This window comes from Diabrotica virgifera, chromosome 3 (genome assembly GCF_917563875.1).
Source record: "Diabrotica virgifera virgifera chromosome 3, PGI_DIABVI_V3a".
Taxonomy (NCBI): domain Eukaryota; kingdom Metazoa; phylum Arthropoda; class Insecta; order Coleoptera; family Chrysomelidae; genus Diabrotica; species Diabrotica virgifera.
The window spans coordinates 249,041,510-249,069,252 of NC_065445.1; the positions used below are offsets into that span (position 1 = coordinate 249,041,510).

The 27,743-nt window shown below is 31.6% G+C and overlaps 1 protein-coding gene across 4 annotated transcripts in view; it reads left to right on the forward strand.

Moving 5' to 3' along the window:
• Nucleotides 1–25,782, forward strand: part of LOC126881672 (sialin-like) — a 68,325-nt gene extending 42,543 nt beyond the window's left edge. For all 4 annotated transcript variants that reach the window (XM_050646066.1, XM_050646065.1, XM_050646067.1 and 1 more), the window contains 4 exons: nt 3,567–3,821; nt 11,301–11,577; nt 14,687–14,807; nt 25,398–25,782. In XM_050646066.1, the coding sequence (XP_050502023.1) occupies nt 3,567–3,821; nt 11,301–11,577; nt 14,687–14,807; nt 25,398–25,592 (848 nt within the window). In that variant the 3' untranslated portion in view covers nt 25,593–25,782. The remainder of the gene's footprint in view (nt 1–3,566; nt 3,822–11,300; nt 11,578–14,686; nt 14,808–25,397) is intronic.
• Nucleotides 25,783–27,743: the final 1,961 nt, after the last annotated feature.

Sequence of the window (27,743 nt, forward strand, 5' to 3'; positions counted from 1 at the left end):
CCCATTTAAAATACATTGTTACTTCACGCACACTTTAAACTCTTCACGCACTGTTATCTATAATGACCGTTTTCACAAACTAAAAACTTATACATAATAATATGACATAGAGTAGATAAAGTACTTTTTAAAATATCACGGTTTTGTTATTGTACATGTACATATGTAGGACACAACATGTTTGGAAAGAATAATTAACTTATAAAATATGAATTTTTAGTAGGTGTATTAACTGTTATTTATAATTATGATTCCAAAAATTACACTAGTATAAAATAGTATTTTTTATAATACCACGGTTGTTTAAAATGGTATATATAATTTTTTAAGTATATAAACTTTTAATTATTTATTAAAACAATTAAAAACAGATAAGCAACAGCTGGGTTCCAACTGGGACCTCTCGATCTGCATTCTAATGCCACTGAGGCACCATCAATTTGTAGATATCGATTTATTAACGTACTTTAAACTATCATTGCATTAGTCACATTTTTAAAATAGTTTGAAATTAAAAAAAATCGATTTATCCATACAGTGTGATTGGTCAGTGGGGATTTGTAGATCCGTCAGTGGTCAGATACGTCAGATCCGTCAGATAGATTGGTCAGTGGAGCTTTGTAGATCGTTTATAAGTAATAGAGAGTAATAAAAGTTAATAACAAAAATTGTAGCCAACTTTGATTACAGATTGATAATCAGTAATCGTAAATTGTAAGTTTTAGACAATTATTCAGCCATGGCTTACTTAAAATTTGGAAAGATTTATATCCGTAATTATTAATAATTTAGCTCTGAAAAATGAAAATATCTCGAAAACTAATAAATTTACACATAGGGAATGTTATACAAAAATTATAGTATCGTAATGGTACTTTTCGATAATGATATAAAATACAGGTTGTTCTATTTAAAATTACTGAGAAAATAATGTACTCGTGTTTTGACTCGCCATGTATTCAATATAAAGAAAATTAGCAAAACAAATCTTTACGAAAATTTTGACAATAAATAAAAAAATATGACGTCAATAAACCATTGACCTTGTGCTTGTTTTTATTTATACAGGTAGTGAAAATTGTTACGATTTTCATATAAAATTGGTTATAAATTTGTAAATACCCCGTATAACATACCAAACCTTTATATTTTTGTAATCGAAAAGTTACGAAGATTTCGAATATAAAATTAAATAGAGGGTGTTCTATTAAAAAAAAAAAAAAATTGGTCTGCCACTATGTTATCGAACACCCTGTAACATTCTAACTTATTTTGTAATATGAAGCTCAAAGTTCGCTACAATTTTTGTTATTAAGTTTTATCGCTATACATTACTATAACGGATCTACGGAACTTTACTCCACTATATAGTTAATCACCCTGTATAATAGCAGTTAAATATTGCATTGTTAGCTAGTTCTAAGCTATCCTGAAAATTTCAGGTGTCTAGGTAGCCTAGAACTATTTTTAAAATGGATTACAAAATTTGCGGAGTCTGTGACACCAACCAAGCCAAGTATATAAAAAGGTTTTAAAAAGAGGGTTAGGTTTGAACCACAAACAAAAACTGTCAAGTGTCAACTTTGACTTTGTCGTACGAGTGACGTAGTCATTCCCCACCCCCTCGCTACCGCCCACATAGTTACGAGACAACCTACCTCCTATCTTAGGGAACTTGCATATATTTTTAAATATTAAAATAATATTAAAAAGTATAAGGTAACATGATCATAAAACGCATGCATGCAAAAAAAAACAAATATTGTTAACCCATAGGCTTATTACGAGACATTGAAAAAGCTATAAAATTCAAATTTCTTCAGAGGCGCGTAAAAGGGTCTGACGTCACGACCCACGTCTACCTGCTAGATTTCTATGAGTCGACAACAAAGCAGCTAGGATATTTCGAAATTATTTACAAATTCATTCACATTTACTTAAAACTCTCATGTAGAAGTTGATTGTAAATAAAAGTTCAAAAAAAGGTTGTTTTGGGGATTGTATTAATTCCATTTTAATCATATTATTTAATTGGAAATTCCAAGGTATTTGTGTTCTTGTATAGTTCCATAATGAGTATATTTAGTTTTAAACTGAAATTGATCATTTTGAGTGCTACTTTATAAAGTAGTGTTTTTAAATGTATAATATGACTGACTAGGGTTTTTCAAAAAGTTAATCTGACAATCTACAGTAGTTGATGTCTTCATGGTGGCAAATTTTATAAAAAGCAGTGAAAGTTATTCTATTGGAGAAATGCGAGGAGGCAAATAAGTACGTACCTATTATAAGTATTATTAATAAACACGTTTAAATTGTTTATAACAATAGTTTTTAGTTACTCTGACTTTTATTACTAAAAGTTTTGTTTATTTTTAAGTTATTTTTATTTTCTTTCTTCTTTGTTATGAATTTAAAATATTTATAAATTATAGGTTTTAGTTTTGTTTATTACAAAATATTACGACTAGAAGTACATATATTTGGAACATTTAATAACCAATAGACAACCAAATAACCAATGTTACAATGTACAATGCAAAAGTACAGTTGCAAATAATGTTTCTATTTGAAAAAAAAGTGTTGATTTTGCGTACCAGATACACACTTTAAAAATAATTCAAAATTTACTTATATTTGGATAGAATAGGACGCAGATCTTATCGACAGTTTGATTAGTATAGCACAAGACTTTTGGAGTGTAAATATTTTCCCGCATCTATTTGGATCTGATAATTATTAAAAATAAATTGAATAAAAATTTGATAAAATAAAGTTTCATCCATAAAATATTTTTATTTCTTTATGCGAGAATGAAATTCATATTTTAAACTAAATATATATTTATATATTATAATAAAACATTCTTTCTTTTTCTTTTTATAAGTAATTTTTTAGTAGTATATATTATCTATGTACTTACATTTTTTAAGAAATATGATATTAATGTATGTATTTAATTTTGTTCAAACTTTATAATATAATTTGGCATTTGAGATACCTATGTTGTAAAATAAAAATGTATTTCTCTAAACTAAAAATAATATTATGAATACATGAAAACCTTTACAAGATATTATCTGCAGAGTGCACGTCTGGCACTAGGCAGTAGCCAAACGATAACAGTGGTAAATATCATGGTTAGTGACGTCAGACCCAAGCGCGCGCTTTTAAAGTTGTTTGAAACGGTAATTTCGGGCGCGGAATTATAATCAGTTGTTGTACGTACACTATTATTTGTTAAGACGTAATATTTTGAATTTATCATTTTTAAACATAAATTAACAATTTTATGCAAACATATTTTTATGTGCAAGTTCCCTAAGTTGGCTATTATAATGAATCACTGCGTAAGGCACTAGATAGTAAAACAACTTTAGAAATACCCATAGGCGTAATCTATAGGATGGATTTAAATATTAATATTTCAATCAACGGTTGCAGGGAGCTCGGAGCCCAAGAGGTTCACGAACGTAGTGGATACGTGCCTTTAGATTTTTGATTTCATGCTTAATTTATTTAATGAAATAAATATTACAAAACCTATAAATAATTCTTTCTTACAGGTGCCGTCGGCTGTATATGGTGCGTATTCTGGTTATGGTTAATAAAGGACTCTCCTACGGAAGACCCAAAAATTTCGAGCGAAGAACTGAAATATATAACCAATTCTCTGGAAGGGTGCAAACCGGATACTAATAGAAATATTCCTATATGGTCAATTCTAACATCTCCTCCGGTGTGGGCTTTGATCGTTGCAGCTTCTAGCGAAATTTGGGGGTTTTACACAATGCTGACACAGCTACCAAAATTTATGAAATGTTAGTATACAGTAAAACTCCGCAAATCCGAACCCCCTAATCCGAACGTTCGGCAAATCCGAACCCACGGAAAGTTAAAAAAAATTAAAAATTCAAGACAAAAACTTTAAACATGTTACCAGAGAACGGCAGTTCTCGTCAGTGGAGCACAACCCCAACTACAATACCCCTACAAGCGACACTATATGTACACGAAATTTTCGATTTTGTAAATCTGACTGAATTGAAAATTGGACCAAATCCCATCTTAAAGCTTAGGAAAAGACTCACCCATCCATATGTCAAATTTTCCATTTTGGTCCAAGGGTGTGGATTTTACGGCCCTTCCCATTTAGGGTCTGTTTCTCGGCCCCAAAACTCCCAAAAATTTCAAAAATTTAAGTCCGATCTTTACCGACTCTGATAATACTGATCATTACCTTTCCAAGAGATGTCTAATTTTGAAAATCGGTTATACCATTCAAAAGTTACCGAGCTCACAAGTATGACTCAATTTTTATTTAACAAGGGGAAAATGTTTGTGGATATGTTTTAGTCCGTCCGCTATAACTTTTCCATGCACGATTCATTTTCAATCAAATTAAGTCAAAACAGAAAGTGAAACGTACGCCGATGTGTGTAGTATATAGTATACAGTATACAAAATGTATATACACATCGACGTTCGTTTCAATTTATGTTTTGACTTAATTTGATTGAATCGTACCGCATGGGAAAAGTTATAGCGGACGGACTATATGACATATATGTATGTATGTACGCATGTATGTATGTGTGTGGAAAAGTTACACCGATCTGAATTTTTTTCTGTGTTTCAAGACGGTGTGAGGGCCGATTCAGAACCGGTGTAATTTTTGACTTCTGACTACCCGTAAGCCAGCTAGAGGGCTAGGGAGATACAAAATAGCATATTTTTTGGGCGTATATATCTTAGGTTCAAGGAGAGACAGGAAAACCGCAAATACGCCAAATCAATAAGGTTGAGTTAAACTCAACCTATCAACCAACGCTAATCAGCCTAAGCTATCAACGTGAGACATATACACTGCTAACTATAGCCGAAAAACTAAAAAATTAAACTTTGAAAATTTTGGGTTTTCCACAATTACTCAAAATTTTAACCTACGAATTGCGCCAATAACTGAGCGTTTGTAGGAGGTTTCTAGTCGCGTCTAACGAAGTATATCGCATATCTGGAAAAATTTGAATTTTTTAGTTATAGGCTTCATAAATATGATCAAATCTATTTCTTATGGGAAAAACGGTTTTTCAAGCTCAATAATTCCTGTAATACGTTCAGTTATTATACTTGATCTTAGATGCATCAGATACTACTTGTCAATACGTTTCAAACTCATGTTTATTGATCAAAATCAGTTAAGCCGTTCAGAAGTTATAGAGCTCCAAAAGTATAATTAGTCCTGAAACAGAAACTTTTCACTTCGCAATTTTTACAGAATGGATCGATTTGCTTTAAAATTTGACAATAAGTAGTGGATAGTCCAAGGATCAAAATTCATATGATGCCGAAAGAAGTTTTGACCATGGGGTGGTTGCCCCCCATCTCGGGGATGGAAATTTTTTATTATATTTTGACCGCAAATGTTGGTGAAACATTAATTGTAAGCAAAAAATGTTTTATACATTTTTTTTATAAAATTTATCTTATCGAAAGTGTTAGTTTTATATCGAAAAAATCAATGTTATTAATCAGTGTTCTGCTAATAACTCAAAAAGTTTTTGTTTTATGAAAACAACTTTAGTTAACGACTATATACCTTTAAAAAAAGGAACAAAGTGTTTTTTTTTTATTTTCTTTAAGACCAATAGTAATCGAGCTGTACTTTATTATATGTTAGCGTTTCTTCGTCAAATACTAAATATTATAGTTTCAAAGTCAAAAGACGGAAAAACTATGCATTTTCGAGGATAACTTATAGAAACTAATTTTAAATGTTTAAAAAGATCTACGTTCAAAAATAAAAAATAAAGTCTGTAGCTTAAAAAGTAAGTGATTTATAATGAAAAGAATGTCAGTCCCTATTTTTTCAGTCAAAAAGTTATCGGAAACAACCTCCTAATTACCACCCTAATTAAAATTAGTCATCGACCTTATTCCGTATTTTTTATTTTTGCATTTTTAATAGATTACAGGAGTTTGACCGGCTTAAAAAAATTAGTTTTTCAAAAACTGGAGTTAAAAGCGAATAACAAATTTTTGTAGTTTGGTAAAACATGCCCTTTTCTTCAGAATAGAAAGATTAGCATCAGAGATGCGAAAAAATGTTTACATATGAAAATGTAGCTTGTTTAATTCTTAAGAACGTGGTTTACGAAAATTTTTTCTACGGCAAAAATTGAGTGAGCTACAGACAATTAGAACTTGTAATAACATGCAAAACCACCTTTACTTCTTCTTCTTTGAGTGCCTCTCCTATCGGAAATTGGATATCATTAGGGCGATTCTAATTTTATTTACTGTTTTGAACAATTCGTTAGTGGTACAGCCAAACCACTCTCTCAAATTTCTCATCCAGGACATTCTTCTACGGCCTGGATATCTTCGTCCTTGGATTTTTCCTTGCATTATATTTTGTAGGAATGTGTACTTTTGTCCCCTCATCAGGTGGCCTAAGTATTCAAGTTTTCTCTTTTTTATATTCAGTAGAACTTCCTCTCAAAGTAGAACCACCTTTACAAACCCTTTCAAAGTCTCCTCTTTTTGCGACTGAGGATTTTAAAAGGATTTAATATTAATAGTCTTATAGATCTTTTTAACAAACTCTTTAAATTTTTTAACAAACTTTCTAGTATAAAAAATAAAAAAGTTAGGGTTAAAAAACCAATAAAGTTTGTTAAAAAAAAATAGAAAAATCCAATTGGAAGCATAATAATGTAAGTTAGTGGTGTTTTTTTATGGTGTACGTTAAAAACTTATTACCAGAGAACGGCAGTTCTTGCCAGTGGCGCATAATATCCCTACATGCGACACTATTTATAAAATTGCATTCAACTTCATACATCGCATTTTTCTTCAAATTTAGCAAATATTATGGAAAAATCTTTTAAAATAAAACTTGAATTTTATTTTCCATCAAAAGGAAAATATATTATCGCGCCACGTAATATTCATATCAGCTCTTTTGTAACTGGAATATTGTGTGCGCCACTAATTTTTACGGCGTATAGCGGTTTTTTACTCTTGTTTATTATACAACATAGTAAAACCAGAAAATTTAACAATGTAGGATTAATAAGGCGTATTCTTCAAGAAGTCGGTAACTTTCGTCTGACGCATGGAGGTGCAGCGAGTTAACGCAGCGATGTTAAACCATTTACGCATGAACATTACATCGACCGGTAACGCAGAAGGGTTCTGCTCCACATAACGTAGAGCCACATCCAGAGCTTTAGTGGCAACTGCGTATGACACTCGATGTGGCAGAAAAACTTCTTTCTCGCTTTCTTCTTCTTCATTAGGGCTGCCTTAAGGTTGAACCAAGTCTAAAATGTCTTCATCCGTAAATTATTGGTGCCCATTGTCATCAGCTACAATACATTTTGTAATTGCACTTTCTTCTTTGTTTTCACATCTTGGAAGTTGTGTTACGACTTCTAGATCATCTTGTAATGGAGCTTCTTCAAATTGTAAATCTGGCCACAACTTCTTCCATGATTTTGTATATAAATTTTGATCATAAATTTTGAGTTTTTATAAATATTCATAACTTATGTAAAAATTAACTTAGGACCTTCTTATTACAAGAATTGCTGAGACTTAAATTCTCTGGTGCTTAATTTATATTTTAAATTTCAAAGCAATTGGTCAAATAGTTTAAAATTATTTAATTTGTTTATCCCAAATTCATTTTTTTTTGTAACACTATAAGTCAGAAAATTATGAGGTTACAGTAAGACTTCTGACAGCTTATGGAAGAAGAAGATTTATACTATTAACTTAATTAAAAAAAATGAGAAAAAGAAATTTTAAACAGTGTAAAATTATTTTCAAAAACACGTCGATTTTTTGCTTACTTACAAACAATTAGAATCACTTTTTAACCGTTACCCGTAGAAAAATTATTTTTTCATATTTGGAAAGACTGAATTTTTATACACATTTAGAAAGAAAAACAATTGTCCTATGACAATTAGGGACGAAGTTAGCCCTCCCTTTTTTTAATTCACATGTTTTTGCAAAATAATTTTGCAGTATTTAGAATTATTTGTTGTCATTTTTTTAATTAAATTTGTAGTATAAATCTTCTTTCATAAACTATCCAAAGTATTAGTGTAACTTCATCATTTTCTGACTTATAGCGTAGCAAAAAAAATTAATTTGGGATAAACAAATTACCACACAAATACCTTTTAAACAATTTGACTAATTGCTTTGAAATTTAGCGTATAATTTAAGCACCAGAAGTTTCAGCATTCCGTGTAATAAGAACGTTCTAAGTTAATTTTTACAGAAGTTATGAATATTTATAAAAACTCAAAATTTATGTCGAATAAAAACAAAAACTGCCTTTATTATTTTTCATCTTTACTCAGATTTGAGTATTTAGAAACTGTCTTCCGGTCCTTTTCCTAGACGGAAAGAAGGCAAATGCGTGGCCAAAGTGTCCTCTATTTGCTTTCTTCTATTTTCGTCGTCTCTTGTGCTTATATATTGTAAAAGCCAGAGATACAGGATGCAGTCAGAAAGCAGTATATTAACGAAAAGTCTTGGATTTAAAATATTGTTTATTATATTTTTATTTAAATTATTTTAATTGTTTAAAATGTAGTAAACTTTGAATCTAGAGCTTTTCGTTGTTTTCCTCGTATTGCGAGAGATGTCGCTAGATTGCGTCTTAAAAGGTGGAATCATTGTATCGCGATGGTTTCCCTTAAATAGGCAGGGTTGTTGATATTCGCTTCAGAGTTGTGACTGCATAGCTTCACTGAAGATGCATGGGATGCTGAAATAGCTATATGGAGATGGTGGTCCAACTCTGAGTCGAATAAAAACAAAAACTGCCTTTATTATATTTCAAAATTTATGATTTATTTTGCAATTTTCTAAGCAACCAATAAGGATAAACATATTCAGCGAACGCCGTATTGAAGTTTTTTATTCGATTTATGAGTTTCTCACTCTCAAATTTGTTTAAAATACTAAACTTTTTGGTTATAGACAAAAAAAGCGGAAATTTACGGTTTTTTGATCTTTATTTCTTCATAACTATGTATATCATCAAAATCGGCTGCAGGAAACATAATATAGGTTATTAATATAGATGTCCGTACTACTCAAAAAATTTGGTTCCGGCCTGGAGGGGGTTGTGTCACCAACAGGACATTTTTTTTCCTTATTTCTCTGAACTAGTTTGCTACTGAGGATTTTAAAAGGATTTGTTATTAATAGCCTTATAGATCATGTAAAAACCTACAAAATTTTTTTTTACCAAACTTTCTAGGATAAAATATAAAAAAGTTACAATTAAAAAATCAATATATTTTTTTGAAAAAAAAAAAGAATGTGTGTGTACTTTGTACGCACGTAAGAAGATATTCTTCTATTATATAATAGGTAATTTAAACGAAGTAAATATACTTAAAAAGTTATTTGTATTTTATTTAAAAATCAAACTAACTTTCTTATCTACCACTTTCAAAAATTTTTTATTAAAACAACCAAAAATAAAAAAAATATATGAATCGCCCAGGAATTGAACCCGCGTCATTCCAATCTCAGAGCTAACGCATTACAAACTACTCCAGCGAGGCCCTAGGAATTGACATGTAAGTTTCGGATATAATTACACGACACGGCGACATATAGTGTAAAAATGTTATGCTTACATAATATTTTATTATTTTACTACAGAGAAACACAAATCCAAAAACACAAGAATTATAATAAATAATACATTTCCTAAAAACACTAACATATTCTTTTAATGACTTATTTGCACGGTTACAGATACATACATACCTATCTTGAAAGATTAGCAATGAACTACATACTATCAGAACTACATACTGTCAGTGTGCGCAGGCGCCAGATTTATGTACAATTGTACCCTCAATCGATTCGCCGCTAAATTAGAATATCTTCAAAAATTATATAATAATATACTTAGAATCATAAAATCTATAAAAGAAAATAAAAAAACAACAACTTGTTTGGGGCTTGAACCCATTTCACGTCTACCGCGCCGTAGGTAAGTTCAAGCCATTTCAAACTGCACCACATTCGCGTATACGTCATGTGGGAATATACACAAACTAAACGTTTACACCATAAACTTATATGAATTTAATAAAATTATTACTTAGTTTGATTTTTGTCGCATTAAAATACAACAAAATATAGAGTAAGAAAACGATATATTAGATGAAGATTTGTAGAAAGTTTGTTCGTAATCAGATTATGTAAATTAAAGCATCGCCTACTAATAGGTAACTACATTATTTTTTTACATTTTCCAAATAGATAGGTATTGAAGCTATTAGGTATTTCCAACTGAAACATTTAGAATTACGTACCTGCCGCTTTTCAAAACTATTTAGAAAGTCACTATATATATAAATTTGATTTTATTTCTGTCCTCACAACAATAAAAACTAATGTATACAACATTTTTGTTTACCGATAACCTCCATATTGAACAATTATTGATAGATCATTTCAACACCCAATCAGAGCCCGTATAACGACTAATACCATACTGTCGGTATGCGCATGCGCGCGGATCAATAAAATTTTACCCTCAATCGATTCGCCGCTAAAGAAGAATATCTTCAAAAAAGGAGAAATTCAATTGGAAGCATAATAATGTAAGTTGGGGCTGCTTTTAGTCATTAGCTTTATTCCTTCTTCTTTATTTATGTATTAATAATAGATTCTAGAAGTTTGACTGGCTTAGAATGATTAGTTTTAAAAAAACTGGAGTTAAAAGCGAATAACAAATTTTTGTAGTTTAGTAAAAAATGCCATTTTCTTCAGAATAGACAGATTAGCATCAGAGATACGAAAATATGTTTAAATATAAAATTGTAGTCTATTTAATTCCCAAGAACTTGGTGTGAAAACATTTTTTCTACTGCAAAAATTGAGTGAATCGTAAATAAGTATATTATCGAAAAACATTGATTTTTTCGATATAAAACTAACATTTTCGATAGCGAATAAATCGAAAACTGTGAATTTTATCAAAAAAATGTATAGAGCAGTTTTTGCTTAGAATGAATGCTTTTATCAACTTTTGTGGAAAAAATATAATAAAAAATTCCCACCCCCGAGATGGGGTGGCAACCACCCCCATGATAAAAGCGCCTTTGGGCATCATATAGATTTTGATCCTTTTACTATCTACTACTTATTCCCAAATTTTCAAGCAAATCGATCCATTCTGTAAAAATTGCGAGGTGAAAAGCTTCGGTTCCTGTACTAAAAATTATATATTTATTTTAAATTTTTTATTGTTTTAGACGCTCTCAAATTTAATCTCAGTGATTCAGGATTCGTATCAGCATTGCCCTATTTAGCAGTTGCGTTTGTAATCCAAATTGCAGGTCACCTTGGAGACTACGTGCAGTCTAAAAACCTCTTCACAGTTGGTCAATTAAGAAAAATTTTTCTTGGAGTCGGTTTCTCACTGCAGTGCACATTCATGATAATCTCTGTTCATTGGGTTTCCACAGTTACTACGACTTTTTGTCTCGTCTTGGCAATTGGATTTGGAGGTTTTGCAATGGCTGGCTTTACGTAAGTACAAGCGTACAGAAATATTCGAAACCGCGAAGGTCAGTTAAGTAGCAAATCAAGGAGAGAGGAGCAAACAGTTGAATGCGTTGGTGCAAAGAATAAACATCCATTTAAAATGCAGTGTGCTCGAAATCAGAGTTTTTGCGACATTGTCAGATAAAATCGTCGAATAGTTGTTTATTTAGAACACATTTAATATTTTTTAAATAAACATGAATATTACAAGTGTCGTGAAAAATAGGACAATAAGTGCACAATCCCGTGAAATTATACATACAGTCCGTCTAATTTACTTACCGTTGCACGTCATTATCTACGCCAGAGGTCTAAGTTGACATAGTTGCCAAAGTATAAAAACATCCTGAATCCATTTTAAATCAAATAGATCACGTAATTATTGTAAACGTGGATTATACAACAAAACAAATTAATATTCGCCTCCTCCGTGGCTCGGTGGTAAGAGCGCCTGCCTTTGGATCGAAAAAATCCGAAAGGTTGTGGGTTCGAATCTCACCAGGGTCAGAAATTTTTCATTTATTATAAATTAATAAATGAATATAGTTTCTGTCCTTGTGGGATCGGTACTCACCGGAGGGACCGCAGACGTTCGGATACAATTAGCGTCTCTTTGCAAAGACAATGACGTCGACTTTGCAAAGTAACAAGACACTTACTCAACACACACACTACACATGACACTAGGTACCTAACTGTTCAAAATTACCGTACCTACCATCCCAATGGCCATTAGTTGTCGAGGCATTAGCTAAATAAAAAAATAATTAATATTCAATGTAAATAAATAAAAACTTTGGAAATAGAGAACAAGAAAATTTAGTTATAATCTTACGTAAAAGTAAATAATAAAAAGAGTAAATATAATAAAACAAATACTTATTGTAAAAAATATAAACAAATATGAAGTGTCATCACCGCAACTGTCAAAATAAATGTTACCAATTTATTCTAAAATGTCACCTTCGTTCGATTACAGTTACAGTGTGATCCGAGCAAATGTGCTTCATAAAAACGCTTTATAATTCATTTATACAAATTAAATGAAACATATTATTGTGTATTTAGGTCTGGATCCCGCGTATGAAAAAAAAGTTGATTAATAGCAAGCTGAAAATTTGTTAATAGCTTAAGGGTGTCTAGTCGAATAAACATTGATATGTGTGAACACTGGAACAGGGGCAGTTTTAATTGTGGAACAGGTTAAAAATTTGGAACGGTCACAGCACGAAAACGGCACATTTATTTTGTCCGACAGAAGAGACTTAAACTCTTCGAACAGAGATTAAACTCTCATGCAAAAATCAGACTGCTATTTATCACCAAATGGGCGTTTTAATGAGTGGAACATGTAGAATATGTCAAATGACAGGAATTATGACAGGTAATAAATAGCAGTCTGATTTTTTCATGAGAGTTTAATCTCTGTTCGGAGAGTTTAAGTCTGTTCTGTCGGACAAAATAAATGTGCCGTTTTCGTGCTGTGACCGTTCGAAATTTTTAACCTGTTCCACAATTAAAACTTCCCCTGTTTCAGTGTTCCCATATATCAAAGTTTATTCGACTAGACACCCTTAAGCTCTTAACAAATTTTCAGCTTGCTATTAATCAACTTTTTTTTCATACGCGGGATCCAGACCTATTCCTTTAGGTTAACATTAATAGAAATTTTCAAATATTATTTCTACGCGTATATAATAAAATATGTCTATTGGCTGTAATTCCAGTGTACTAGGCAAAATGATTCTAAAAAAGGACACACCTACCGCCTAAATATTTCGTGTTGGTATCATGTGACGCCACAGGCTATGATACGGATCACGTGCAATGGTAATAGTCCTGTCGCCAGGGGGGGTACAACGGCCTCGTTAATTCAGATGGACTTACTCAAGTTTTTTTTATGTATTTTGACCCGTAGAACACGAATTTTTTGGGTAACAGTTGATCCGGATGTCGATAAGATTGTTATAGACCAAGAACTTGAGGAATCAAATAACAGCGATTTTTGGCAAAACAAAACACTATTTTGTATTTTTTGGGCCATTTTAAGTAAAAAATATTTCTACAAGTTTTTTCGTAGGATGCACAGTTTTCGAGATAAACGCGGTTGAACTTTAAAAAAATCGAAAAATTGCAATTTTTGAACCCGAATAACTTTTGATTAAAAAATAAAATAGCTAGTCTGCTTACCGCATTTAAAAGTTTAAGTCAAATTATATCGGTTTTGATTATTTCCATTGGTAAAAATTTATTTTTTTATTGTTTAACAAAGCTATAAACACGTAGGGTTTCCCGTGCTTTTACATGTGTTTTAACGCATGTAACGTAGAAATAGTCTTGATTGCACTAGTACCTATTCTACCTACTCGTTCGATTTTAAATGAGAAATCATAGAAACATCACTCACGCACTAGTTGTTTGTAGCTTTGTTTAACAATAACACAATAAATTTTTAGCAATGCAAATAATCAAAACCGACATAATTTGACTTGAACTTTCAAAGGCGCTAAGCAGAATTGCTATTTTATTTTTTAATCAAAAGTTATTCGGGTTTAAAAATTGCAGTTTTTCGATTTTTTGAAAGTTCAACCGCGTTTATCTCGAAAACTGTGCATCCTACTAAAAAACTTGTAGAAATATTTTTTGCTTAAAATGACCCAAAAAATACAAAATATTGTTTTGTTTTGCCAAAAATCGCTGTTATTTGATTCCTCAAGTTCTTGGTCTATAACAATCTTATCGACATCCGGATCAACTGTTACCCAAAAAATTCGTGTTCTACGGGTCAAAATACATAAAAAAAACTTGGGTAAGTCCATCTGAATTAACGAGGCCGTTGTACCCCCCCTGGCGACAGGACTATAAGTAAATTAGACAAAGTATATTTACAATTTACGCAGGAGGAGGCAGTAGGAAATTTTACTGTGAAACAGGTAACAAATAAAAATCCGAAAAACCTTTGAAACCCGATTGATCTGACAACATCGCTTAACTTAAGTTTTCGATCCGTCTGACCTTGGCAGTTTCAGATACATCTATCGACCTATATTTCTCCGGATATAATGTATTAATTTTGATATTAATGGTTTTCTAGGGTCAACAATTTGGATCTGAGTCCAAATTTTGCGAGTGTCATAGTAGGCATTGGGAATACATTTGCAACTTTGCCAGGAATCATTAGTCCCATTTTAACTGGATATCTGGTCACCGATGAAGTAAGTGACGATATTTTTAGCAAAGTATTATCCTAAAGCTATTCTCTGTGTCGTTTTATTATTATTTAGTATTTTTATTGGAAATACAAAGGCCATAAATGGAAAAGCACAAATGGTCCCTTTCCAAGAAGAAAATGGTTATTTATGTACCAAGTCAGTAAAGTGACTCTTTATATCGAACGAGTCTGATATTATGAGCCGAGCGAGCCTAGCGAGCGAGGCCAGTAACAGACGAGTTCGATAAAGAGTCTTTACTGACGTGGTGCATACAAGATTTTATCGCCAATCATACAAAACATTAACACTTACTTAATTACATCCTTCTAATGAAAAAAGAGTGTGTGTACTTTGTATGCATGTAAGAACTAAAAATAACAGCCTTTCGAATTTGCTTTTTCCTTGTTTAATCGTAGAAAATCTAAATAAGTATTATTTTGTTTAATCTTTTTATTGTACAATGTACAATCCGACTTGTCGGGGTGAAGTCATTGGGGTAACTTTTCGGGTGACGTCATTGGGCAACAGCCCGATTAATTATTTTAATTATTTTTAATCATTTTTTAAGTCTTTATAATAGTCTAAGTATGTCAATAACCATTAATATTAAACAAAAAATTTTTCCTTACCGGGGACTCAAACCAAGTACTAACACGTCCGTAACTAGATACGCATACCACTACCCCACGCAACCCCTTGCTAGACACGGCCGATATTAGATATAAAAAAAGAAATAGGTGAGTAAAAATTGTAAAGAAAATTACTACTTACATACTTATAAATTAATATATTCCTAAATTTTAGCAGAAACATTTGTAACATTTGTTACATAGGTACAATAATTATACAAGACATTCGTAAACTTGCTTATACCTATGTGTTTATTTGTGGTCAAAGTTGCCTTCAACATTGAATAATAGAACCACATAGTCGATGTAGAATATTCTTTAGACAATTTAGAGAAATATGCTAGTAAAACACTTTCACTATAATTAGTAATACTATTTTTTTCAGGCCATGCTTCAAATATGTCATATTGCCTATTGTATTTTTCGATGGATTTTGCTGGGAGAAGCTCTGAAATTGCCTCTAACGATTTCTTGCGTATTTTAGGTGGCGTACATGTAATTTCTTCCATTTCCAAAGCAGCACTACTGTATATACTATAATTTGATATTCGTTTTAACACTTTTATACACTAAATACAATTTTCAATTTAAATTTTTTAAATATGACAGTGATGACAGATGACTTCTGCATGCCGCTTTCGATTTTTAATCCATAGATAAATATTAATATTGAATAATTACAAAATCGGTAAAGTTTTGATTAATTTTATATGAATATAATTGAAAAATACTACAGAATTTCACTTTTTGGCATAAATTTAATTAATAATAACGTAAATTATGTACAATATTTTTAATAATTAATGTAAATAAATTTTAAGTTCACTCAAATAAATAATCGATTACTGCTATCGACCACTTACATTGAATCTCGGTTAATTTGATTAATCGCGGCAGGTAAAGTAAAATTCTTCTTTCAGTACAATAAAGTGTTACTTTAATGCCTCAAATGAGGGCAAATGAGTACAATAATGAATGACTTTAGTGACGGTTGGCGATAAAATTGATTTACTTTCTTCTGTAAGTGTCTGGTCCCCCCAGAACATTGGCGTTCAGTCGCATGATCTTTACTGTGTCCACAGCTGACCTAAATAGTGTCGTTGTGTAGTGATGTTGAAAAAGTAACTATTCGTTACAAAGTACTCGTTACTTACTAATACGGAAAGTAACGATTACTATACAGAGAGGCAAATCGTTACTTTGATTACTCTGATTACTTCGTTACTTCGTACCAATCGTATCAGAGCGAGTAACGACTATTGTATCTACTTTGATTACTCTGATAACTTCGTTACTTCATACCAATCGTATTAGAGCGAGTAACGCCTATTGTATCTATTTTGATTAATTTGATTACTCTGATTATTTCGTTATTTCGTACCAATCGTATCAGAGCGAGTAACGACTATTGTATCTACTTTGATTACTTTGATTACTCTGATTACTTCGTACTTTGTGAAGGTCGTTATTATATCGGAATCCCTATACAAAATACCTACCTACTGAGAAATACGATTCTCGATATGATTACCGGTACTCAAATACAAAAGTAATCATTGTAATCAAATCATTTTTATCTCTTAAACAGATTGTTGAAGGTCGTTGTTATATCAGAATACCTATACAGACCTACCTACTGAGAAATACGATTCTCGATATGATTACCGGTAATCAAATACAAAAGTAACAAAAGTAATCATAGTAATCAAATAATTTTTATCCCTTAAACAGATCGGTGAAGGTCGTTTTTATACCGGAATATCTATACAAAATATCTACCTACTGAGAAATACGATTCTCGATATGATTACCGGTACTCAAATACAAAAGTAATCATAGTAATCAAAGTAACGAAAACTGTAATAGATTACTTTATACAAAATACCTACCTACTGAGAAATACGATTTTCGATATGATTACCGGTACTCAAATTCAAAAGTAACAAAAGTAATCATAGTAATCAAAGTAACGAATACTGTAAATGATTACTTTTAAAAGTAACGATTTGTAATGAATACTCGAAAGTAACTATAATCAACATCACTATCGTGGTGCTCACTCCATACCACTGGCGGATGTTCCTTGTTTTTCTGCGTCCGGAACCGCGCTTTCCCTCTATCTTTCCCTGGATAATTATAATGTAGCATTTCCTATTTCGAATTTCCCATTACGTGGACAAAGTACTCTAGCTTTCTTCGTTTTATGATATTAAGTAATTCTTGTTCTTTGTTTAGCCGCTGCAACAAACCAAATCCAGACAAATCCAGAACAGATAGCTAAAGTATGGAAGGAATACTATGAAAACAAATTTATAAATGAAACAATAGACGATAGAAATGAAATATATCAAGATAACGAGAACAAAGAATTAGAGCAAATAAGTAGAGAAGAAGTAATACAGGAAGTATCAAACGTAAAAATAGGTAAAGCTGCAGGGGATGATGACATAGACCCGGAAACGGTCAAGTACATGGGAGAAGATGGGATAAACTGGTTGCTGAAAATATACAAAGAGGCATGGGAAAAACAACAAATCCCACAAGACTGGCAAAGTAACCTTATAGTGCCGATATACAAAAAGGGAGAACACGTCAACTGCGAAAATTATAGAGCAATATTATGTTTATCATCAGTATGTTTTAAAATATACACGAAAATAGTAGAGAAGAGGCTAAGACAAGAGGTAGAGAAAGAACTAGGAGAAGAACGAGCACCGTTTAGACCAGAAGGACAGACAAACGATAACATTTACATCATTAGAAATATAATAGAAAGAAGTATTGACTCGGGGAGAACGCTCATTCTGGCATTCATAGATCTAAGGGCAGCATTCGACTCTATAGAAAGAAACATTAAAGTATTAATTAATCTGATAAAAATAATTGAAAGTATATACAGAGCAGTAAAAAAACGTGTACAGATAGCAGGAGAATGATCTGAAGAATTCAATTGGGAAAGAGGTATCAATCAAGGAGACGGTCTTAGTCCGCTACTTTTCATAAGAATTGACTAGAGATACTGGAGAAAGAACGAACCAAATATAGACAATAATAGGATACCAAAGATTACAGCCAATAAATTAATATAGAAGCCTTATTGCATGCGGATGACATAGTCCTTATAGCAGATTCCGTGACAAAATGCAAAAACTTATAAACATATGGACAGAAGAAATATAGAAATTAAAAATAACATCGAGAAAAGTAAAATAATGGTCATCGGCGAAAAGAAAGAAAATGAAAAAAATATAAAATGCAAAAATACTCAACTGGAAATAGTTACCGCACATGATTATCTTGGAAGTATAATTACCACTGACGGGAAAATAGACCTCGAAATAACTAACAGAACTAAAAACTCAAACAAACTGTACTACGCACTAGCGCCAGTTCTGAGGAAAAAAGAATTGTCCCATGAAATTGTTATACCGACGATACTGTATAAGATCGAAAATTGGACTTTACAGAAAAAGCATAATAGTAGAATAAAAATGTAATTGAGATTAGACATCTACGAGCTATAGCGGGAAAGACTAAATAGGATAGAATAATAAATGAGGCAATAAGAGGGATAACTAAACAGGAATCAATAATGAATAAAATAATAAAAAGACAATTAAACTGGTATGGACATCTGATGAGAATGAAATCTAGACTAACAAGGAATATTCACGAAACAAGGAATATTACAAAAAAGAAAAAAGGCAGACCGAGGAAAAAATGGATACAGCAAATAGTAGATGTGGGAAAAATTAAACAGCAAACGCTTGAAGAAATGAAACTAATAGCACAAGACAGAAAAGAATGAAACAGATGGGTGAATATGTAGCTAAACTAAACCAAAATCCAACACCTGAAAGGGTATAAGGAAGGGGAGAGAGAAAGAAAGTTTAGCCGCTGCATTACTGCTTGATTTGTTACTCTGTTCATCCACGATATCCTCAATATTGTGCGATAAGCCCACATTTCAAAAGCCTCAATCCTTTTTCGCATTGTTTACGTGAGGGTCTATGCTTACATTACATAGAACCAAATGCTGAACACATAGCAGCGTAATTAGCGTATTCTTAGCGTAATTTTTACCTCTTTCTTGGTTATTACCTTTTGAATTTTTCTAAATCTTTTAGCTTGCTCTATTCTGCATTTGATTTCCTGTGATAAGTCCCTTTTTTCATTCACCCAGCAGCCTATATTAGGGATGGCGGTTGTTGACAAAACACCGGTTTTCGGTTATACCGGTATTTTTTACCTGCGGTTTAACCAGACGGATATAACCGGTCAAAAAAACCGGTTTTCGGTTTTTTTTAGTCATAGCCAATACCCAATAGGTTACATTTACATCGCGCTTTAGTTTGCGACACTTCATTCGAATCCATATCAGTATAGAAATCAGTCATCAGTGTTGTGAAATTGGTTTCAGTCAGCTTAAAATTTCTGAATCTATTTCTGAATTCAGTATTTTTTCCGCTTATCCGGTTTTTCACCGGTTATTATTTTATAAAGAAAAAACCGGTTACAACCGAGACAAAAAACAACCGGAAAACCGATTATTGCAGGGGAAAAACCGGTTATAGGTTAAAACCGGTAGGTTTGTCCCATCCATAGCCTACATACTTGTATGCTTGTACTATCTGCACCATGTCTCCATTTATTCTAATATCTGCCTAGTTATTAACTATATTTTTGTTTTTGCTGATGACCATTGGGTTTTCTTTATGTATTGAATAAACAAATTTGTAAATTTTTAAGTTTTGTTACATTAATCAATATTTTGGAATTTATTTTCTACCTTATGGTTTGTTACTGAACGTAGGTATGTAGGTACCAAAAAAATAATTTATTGAAATTAATAATAATTTTTTTTAATTTAACAATTTTTTTAGCAATTTTCCATATTTTGTTTTAAATATTGTTTTTGAGAGATGTCGCTGTCTTACGTCTCAAAAGGTGTAATCATTTCTTCGCTGTGATTTCCCTTAAATAGGCAGGGTGTTGATATTTGGTTTAGAGTTGTGATTGCATAGCTCCACCGAGGACGCACGAGATGCAGAAATAGCTATCTGGAGATGGTGGTCCAACTCTGGATCAAATACAAATATAAACTGCCTTTTCCTTTTTCATCTTTACTCAGATTTGAGTACCAGAAACTGTCTATCGGCCCTTTTCACAAACGAAAAGAATGCACATACGTGACCGTGTCCTTTATTTTCTTTCTTCTATATTCGTCGTCTCTGTGCTTAGGGGAGTGCAATTAGAACGAAAAGATACAATGTTTCGGAAAAAATCAAACAAGGTTATATTTTTCTAAAACTTTTTTTGTTAGTTTATAAATATGTTAAAGTAAAAAGTTCTACTCACAAATTTCGCCGCTAATTGTTTAAACAATAACAATTGTTTTGTATAAATATTGTTAAGAATATGGGTGAATTCAACATTTTATTTTGATAAAAAATGATTTTATTTTAGTTTTGATTATGCTGAACCCGAATCTGACATTACAATTTGCAAATTCAAAATGGCGGATTCAAAATGGTGGATTATTTCCTAAAAATCCTTAAAAAGTAGTTGTAAAATCCGAATTTTTTTTATAAAACGTGTTTGTTTACATATATGTGGATATTTTTGAGAGGTTGCTGAACCTGAATCAAATTTTGATAATTTAAATTATAAAGTGGCAGATCCAAAATGGCGGATAACTTAAGAAATAGTTGTAAAATCATAATATCTTTACAAAATGTATTTATTTCTACATATGTTTATTTTTGAGAGCTTTGATAAACCTAACTTAAATGTCAACATTATAAACTATAAAATGGCGGATCCAAAATGCGGATTTTCTAAAAAGAACATAAAAAAGAACATTTTTCTAAAACATTTATTGTCTTTATTTTTAACAGGTTGTTGAATCTGAATTAAAGATTAAAAATTTAAATTTAAAAATGGCGGATCCAAAATGGCTGATATTTAAATGAAAAACAAGTAGAATCCAATCAAACAAATATGGAATTTCATTCTTAAAAAAAAGATAAACAAATAATTTTCACAATAATAATAAAAATTAAAATGTATTAGAAAGAATATTTAAAAAAAAAACAAATTTTCGATTAGAAGGATATAATTACTTATTGGAATATAGTTTTTAATTCCAAACAACTTTTCTTCATAAAAATTTTCGATATTGTGAAATATCAAGGTACTTTACTCCTGAGTGAAATTCATATTTTTTGACACACCTCGTACAAAATTTAAAAAATTTGATATTTGATGGTTGCATCTTATGTTATATACGATGGAGGGTATTTTATAAAGAGTAACTTTTTTTCGTTAATCTGATATTAAAAAAGTATCAATAGGTTCCAAGTTACGCAGACATACTGTATAAGAGGTAAAAAAAATTTTTTTGTTGAACATTTATTATTGTTGAAGCTTATTATTAAATGTATTTTAGGTAAGTTTTACAGAAAAAAGTTTTGATCACTCTGTATTTACATTTTTCAGCAGGTAATTTTCGGTTTTTGTATTACATTTTTGTTATCTTTCTTAGTTTTCTCAAAAAGAAATTATTTATTTCATTTTTAAACTAAAATAATTCAGTGTTTTTTAAAGATTACATACCAAGCTTTAAAAAAATAGCAAAAAATTGTATTATATTTATTCAAACTTGAGTAATGCTGTCTTAAATTGGTGGGAATTCTGTAAAACTGCGAAGTTTTCAAAAATTACATTTTTTGAGACATCCTATTATTTGAATTAAATTTTTGAGATTTTTTTTTTAATGAAACATCGTTTAGTAAGATGATTGTGAGGTAAGTTGTGCAAGTTTGAGAGTTTTATAAGTAAAATTGTAGTAGTTACACATTTTTAAATCATTTTTAAACAAAATTCATGTAAGGCTCACTTTCCGCCCACACCGTACTTATGTCCATACATTTTATTTCTTTTTATTACAACCATAAGGTAGCTTATTTCATCTTCTTTCATGTCCAATTTGTAAAATTTCTTTTAATCTATTAGTTAAAGAATTACATTTAAAAAACTCAACCGTGCACTTCTTCCAACGCTAGTTTACAGTGCGCCAATGTGTGTGAGAAGGGTGAATTTAGCGTTATAAATAAAAAATTACAGAAGCTAGAGATTTAATTTTAGAAAAATCTTTATAGAAGGTTTTTTTTGTAAAATTTTCTGAATTTTTCAATGGTCAAGTCATTTTTTTCTAAAAATTATATTTTCGGAGTTATTAAAAAAAACATCTAACTTCGCTGTTCATTTGTTTAATAAAAAATGAAGCACCCACTTCTCGAGTAGAACTTTTTGATATGTTGTTTATTAAACATTTCTTAATGAAATTACAAAAAGTTTTATCTTGTTTGATTTTTTCGGAAGTGAAAATCTAAATGCACTCCCCTAGCTTATATATTGTAAAAGCCAGAGATACGGGATGCAGCCAGAAAGCAGTTTCTTAACGAAAAGTCTTGAATTTAAAATATTGTTTATTATTTTTATTTCAGTTATTTTAATTGTTTTAATTGTAGCAAACTTTTGTATCTAGGGCTTTTCGTCTTCCTCGTTTTATGAGAGACGTCGCTGTTTTGCGTCTCAAAAGGTGTAATCATTGCTTCGCGGTGATTTCCCTTAAATAGGCAGTACCTCGATTTTTGACCCTTCGCTTCGTTATCGAACGTATTCGCTTCGTATCTGTTTAGTGTACAGATAGCGAATGATCGATAACGAAGCGAAGGGTCAAAAATCGAGGTCCAGCCTGTTGATATTTGGTTTATAGTCGTGACTGCATAGCTCCACCGAGGACGCATGAGCAGTGGCGTAGCGTGAGTGTCGGCCGCCCGGGGCGGAAGACAATTTTGCCGCCCTCTTATTTAGGTAATTTAATTTAGTGTATATATACATTACATACATTAATTATAGAGAACTTTTCGGCGAGAACAGTCATCATTATTTTGCATTACACAGGTTGGATTAAATAAAAAAGTTTATCTAAATTTTACAATCACGTTTATTAATACAAAAAATCTTTTACTTTAACCAATTAGATACATTGATATAACTTAGGTACCTATTACTTAAGATTAGGTACACCTTGACGATCGACAAAATTAAATAAAATCAATTTTTAATTAGAACTAAGTAGAACGATAATATAATGTTATATTTTTATTTTTATTGAAAAGTAATATGAGTATTTGTTAGAATTAAAAACAAATCCTCCGTCCTGAATTAAAGATTTATACGTCTACTTTTTTTTTTAACAGCAAAGTCTTTTATTGCACCGTCAATGTCTATCGCACCACACACTTCTTGCTCAATAGACAAAATACCCAAATTAGTTAGTCTTAGAGTACTCATTGTCGATCTTAAATAATTTTTAATCAAATTCAATTTTGAAAAACTCATCTCACAGCTGGCATTGCTTATAGCAACAACTGTGAAAAATATTCGGAACATTATTAAAATATTGGGCAGAGTATCTTCCAGCTTGGATTTAACAATAAATTTAAATAATTCAAGTGAGTCTGCATTAATCAATTTCGTTGCCTGTAGCAGCAACAAAAGTCCGCAGTCGAAGTTTTTCCAGCATTGAAACCCTGCTCGTCAATTTCGTCAGATACGTAGTCTAGGTCTAGATTAGATTCAGTGTTGTCTGGATCTAATAATATAGTCGGCGTTAGATAGACAAACTTCTGTTGAATTATGTAGCTGTTGAGAACGCTCACGAATTTCTACAATAACTCTATCTAACGAAGAAAACAGCTTTCGTCTCAACTCATTTTCACAAGACAAGTTAACACGTCTAGTTCCGTCATCAAAAATATGTTTTCTTGTTATGCGCCTCCGAGGTTTTATGGAAATTCCAAGTTCTCCACACATATTTTTGCATAACCTACAGCGCCATTTGCTCATTCCTCTGTTTTCTCTGTCAATATCATCTGCAAAGCATTTACTTTCTGAGCGCACAATCTTATGTCAAGTCCCCTTGTTTGTAAATATTTTTGTGCATCATTCACTTCATGTAATACAGGTTGCCACAGGCCCAAAAACAAAGAAAGGAAAATGACTGCATCGAAACTAGTAAAGCACCTGCATCTGTCCTAGTGTTTAAGCTTTCACCTGCCTCTGTCAGTTTTTCCAAAGTGACGAGAATATCTTTGTAATGATGCCATGTTACATTTACGGCATCGCCTTTTGCACTCCACCGTGTGTCTTGGATCCTTCTTTTGCCTGTAGCTTCTATCAGAACTTCCCAACGATGTGTCGATGAGGAAAAAAGAATAGCAACGTTCTAAAGCAGTGGTTCTTAATCTTTTTGAGTCATGTACCACAAAATACTTTTTAATATTTTTGGTACCACCTAACTGAAATAACTACCTATCTAGATAGGTAATCTAATTAACTGTAATAGTGGTGATTTTGACAGTTTTGCGTTTTGTGTACCACCGCAAATAATGATATGTACCACCAGTGGTACATGTACCACAGATTGAGAACCGCTGTTCTAAAGTGCCGAAAAAAGTGGTGCTGATTGTTAGTCATAAACGGGGAATTTCCACAAGTCAGTATAGACGTTGTTGCCAGTCGCTACAATATATCATTCAAAGAAAAAGAATTCCCGAATTCGTCACAAAATAAGTAATGAAAAATTCCGTGCTTCTTTCAATCAGTCCAAATTTGTAGTTGCGATAAAAATATAAAATGGTTCAAATATTTACAAAATATTTTTATTATTTATTGTTAAATTTTGCCGCCCCCTAAAAAGTGCCGCCCGGGGCGGGCCGCCCTGCCGCCCCTACTACGCTACGCCACTGCGCATGAGATGCAGCAATAGCTATCTGGAGATGGTGGTCCACTTCTGCATAAAAAGAGAAACTGCCGTTTCCTTTTTAAAATTTTCTTAAACTTCATGTTTATGTCGGTTGACAACAAAATAATAACAAATACTGTTTATTTTTAGACGAGCATTGAACAATGGAGGATAATGTTTTATATTGCTGGCGGTATATATCTTGTCGGAGGATTGTTCTACTGCATTTTTGGATCGGGTAATCTACAGCCTTGGGATAAAGTGCCAGAAGATTTAAAGGAAACTGAGAAAGAAACGTACGTCAATCCAAATTTTCAGTCTGAAGAGGTGATCCCTAATACTTGATTGTTATAAAGAAAACTAACAAAAAAGCATAAATAATAACTGTGATTGTAGTAGGTTTACTGGTGTTTTATTTTTTTTATTTATATGTTAAGTGTGTTTTGTATTTTGAATGTATTTTTTGTCACATTTTGTTTTATTGGCATAACTGTAACTGTATTTTTGATAAGAAATAAATAAGATTGAAATAAAAGTAGCGTTATTATTAAAAGTGTTTTACTAATCGCTGTGTCTAGGTACACGCTAACGTGTACGCAAATAAAAAAGTTAGGTACACGCTTAAACGTCATCAAGTCAGTGACGTCACTATTTAGCGTGCACTCTGACTGGGTTTTTTGGTACACGCTAATTTGAGCCGCGTGTATGCTGTGGTAAGTATCTTTAAGTATCGCGAGTGTCAGAGTGTACTTAGAATTTGTCTAATTGTTTAACACTTTAATATTGATTAGTAAAGAGTTTTCTTACTTTTATTTGTTTAGTGTTTTTTTAATGAACTATGGAATGTGGATAATTATTTAGTTCTTTTAATGAGTTTAACAACATTCTAAAACAGTAGGGGAGATATGCCTGAGACGGCATACTTTTTTTAAATGTTTTGTAATCGATAATCGATAGAGTTAGACATGTAATAAATATCAAAGTCAGTGCTAGGAACATTTACATAAATATAACATTATTTTTTAACAAGGTACATATTATAGTTTTTTTCTGAGAAAATAAATTGTAAAGTATTACATGTGCCATCTCACCCACATTCATGTGGGTAAGATGGCATACCCTTGAAATAAAGTCACTAATCTCGACTCATAAGTCACAAATAGTTTTTTTTTTGTAGTCTTGGGTACACCGGCACAGTCGGAATATGACCACTTGCCACAAATTTGGCAAGGTTAGTCATTTGGCACATCTTAGTCAGGTTTTTCGAGAACGAGATAATGAAAAGAGGCCATTACAAAAAATGCAAGCAGCATCTTCCTCGTCACTTGTCTCAATATCGACGGAATCGATTTTGTCGGTTCGAATTCCTCTTAAAACGATCCATAACTGTAACGACAAATTTCAATCATATAACAAAATTAATGCAGTGTAAAAACGCATAAGGGTGAGATGGCATACCTATGCCATCTTATCCACCTGCTTACTATGCCATCTCAGGCAACATTGCAATCATACCGTTTTTTTAACTTAATTTTTCTTAAGCACATTTTTAAGATATACATCGATACAGGCGTGATAGGCATAAGGTAAAGGAACATCACAAAATTTAAACACTTAACTCAGGTGTAAAGACTCGCGAATTATAATGTGATACAAAAAAAGTCAATAAATATTTTGTCCTACTTAATTAACATTCCAAAGGCTACTGCTGTCAAAATAAAACTAACATGCATAAGTTCAACAATGTTGACAAATTTTAACTTGAGGAACTGAAAACTGTCAAACTAGGCACCAAATTTGGAATAGTTTACGAAAAACGCGTGATATGCCATCTCAGCCAGTATGCCGTCTCAGGCATACTTCCCCTATGTAAAAATAAGAGACAAAAATTCGTTATTAAGGGTAGCAGAAGTATTAAGATAAAATATACAAGGCGATTGATTAATGTGATAAAGCTCAGTAGCTCCGCTATATAGTAATAGATAGCAATAAAAGTTGGTAACAAAAATTGTAGCAAACTTTGAGCTTCATATTACAAAATTTGTTAGAATATTACAGGGCGCGTTCGATAGAATAGTGGCAGACCAAACTTATGTTTTTTAAATTGAACAACCTATATTTTATTTTATGTTCGAAATCTTCTTAACTTCCCCATCCCAAAAATTTAAAGTTTATTATGTTATATAGGGCATTTACAAAGTTATAACCAATTTTCTATGAAAATCGTAACAAGTTCAACTCCCTGTATAAATAAAAATAAACACTGGTTTATTGGTTTTTAAACTGGTATGTATAATTAACTTACGTATAAAAATTATTTCAACAGTGTTTTGTACATGTCGTGTCAACTAAATATTTATTTTGCCTGCCTGAATATATACTTTTATATACACATCGATTTATTATTACTAAGTTTGAAAATTTGAAACATCTGAATAGTTCTGCTTCCCTTCCCCTAATATTAATAACAAATATTTTTCTATCAAACAAACACTA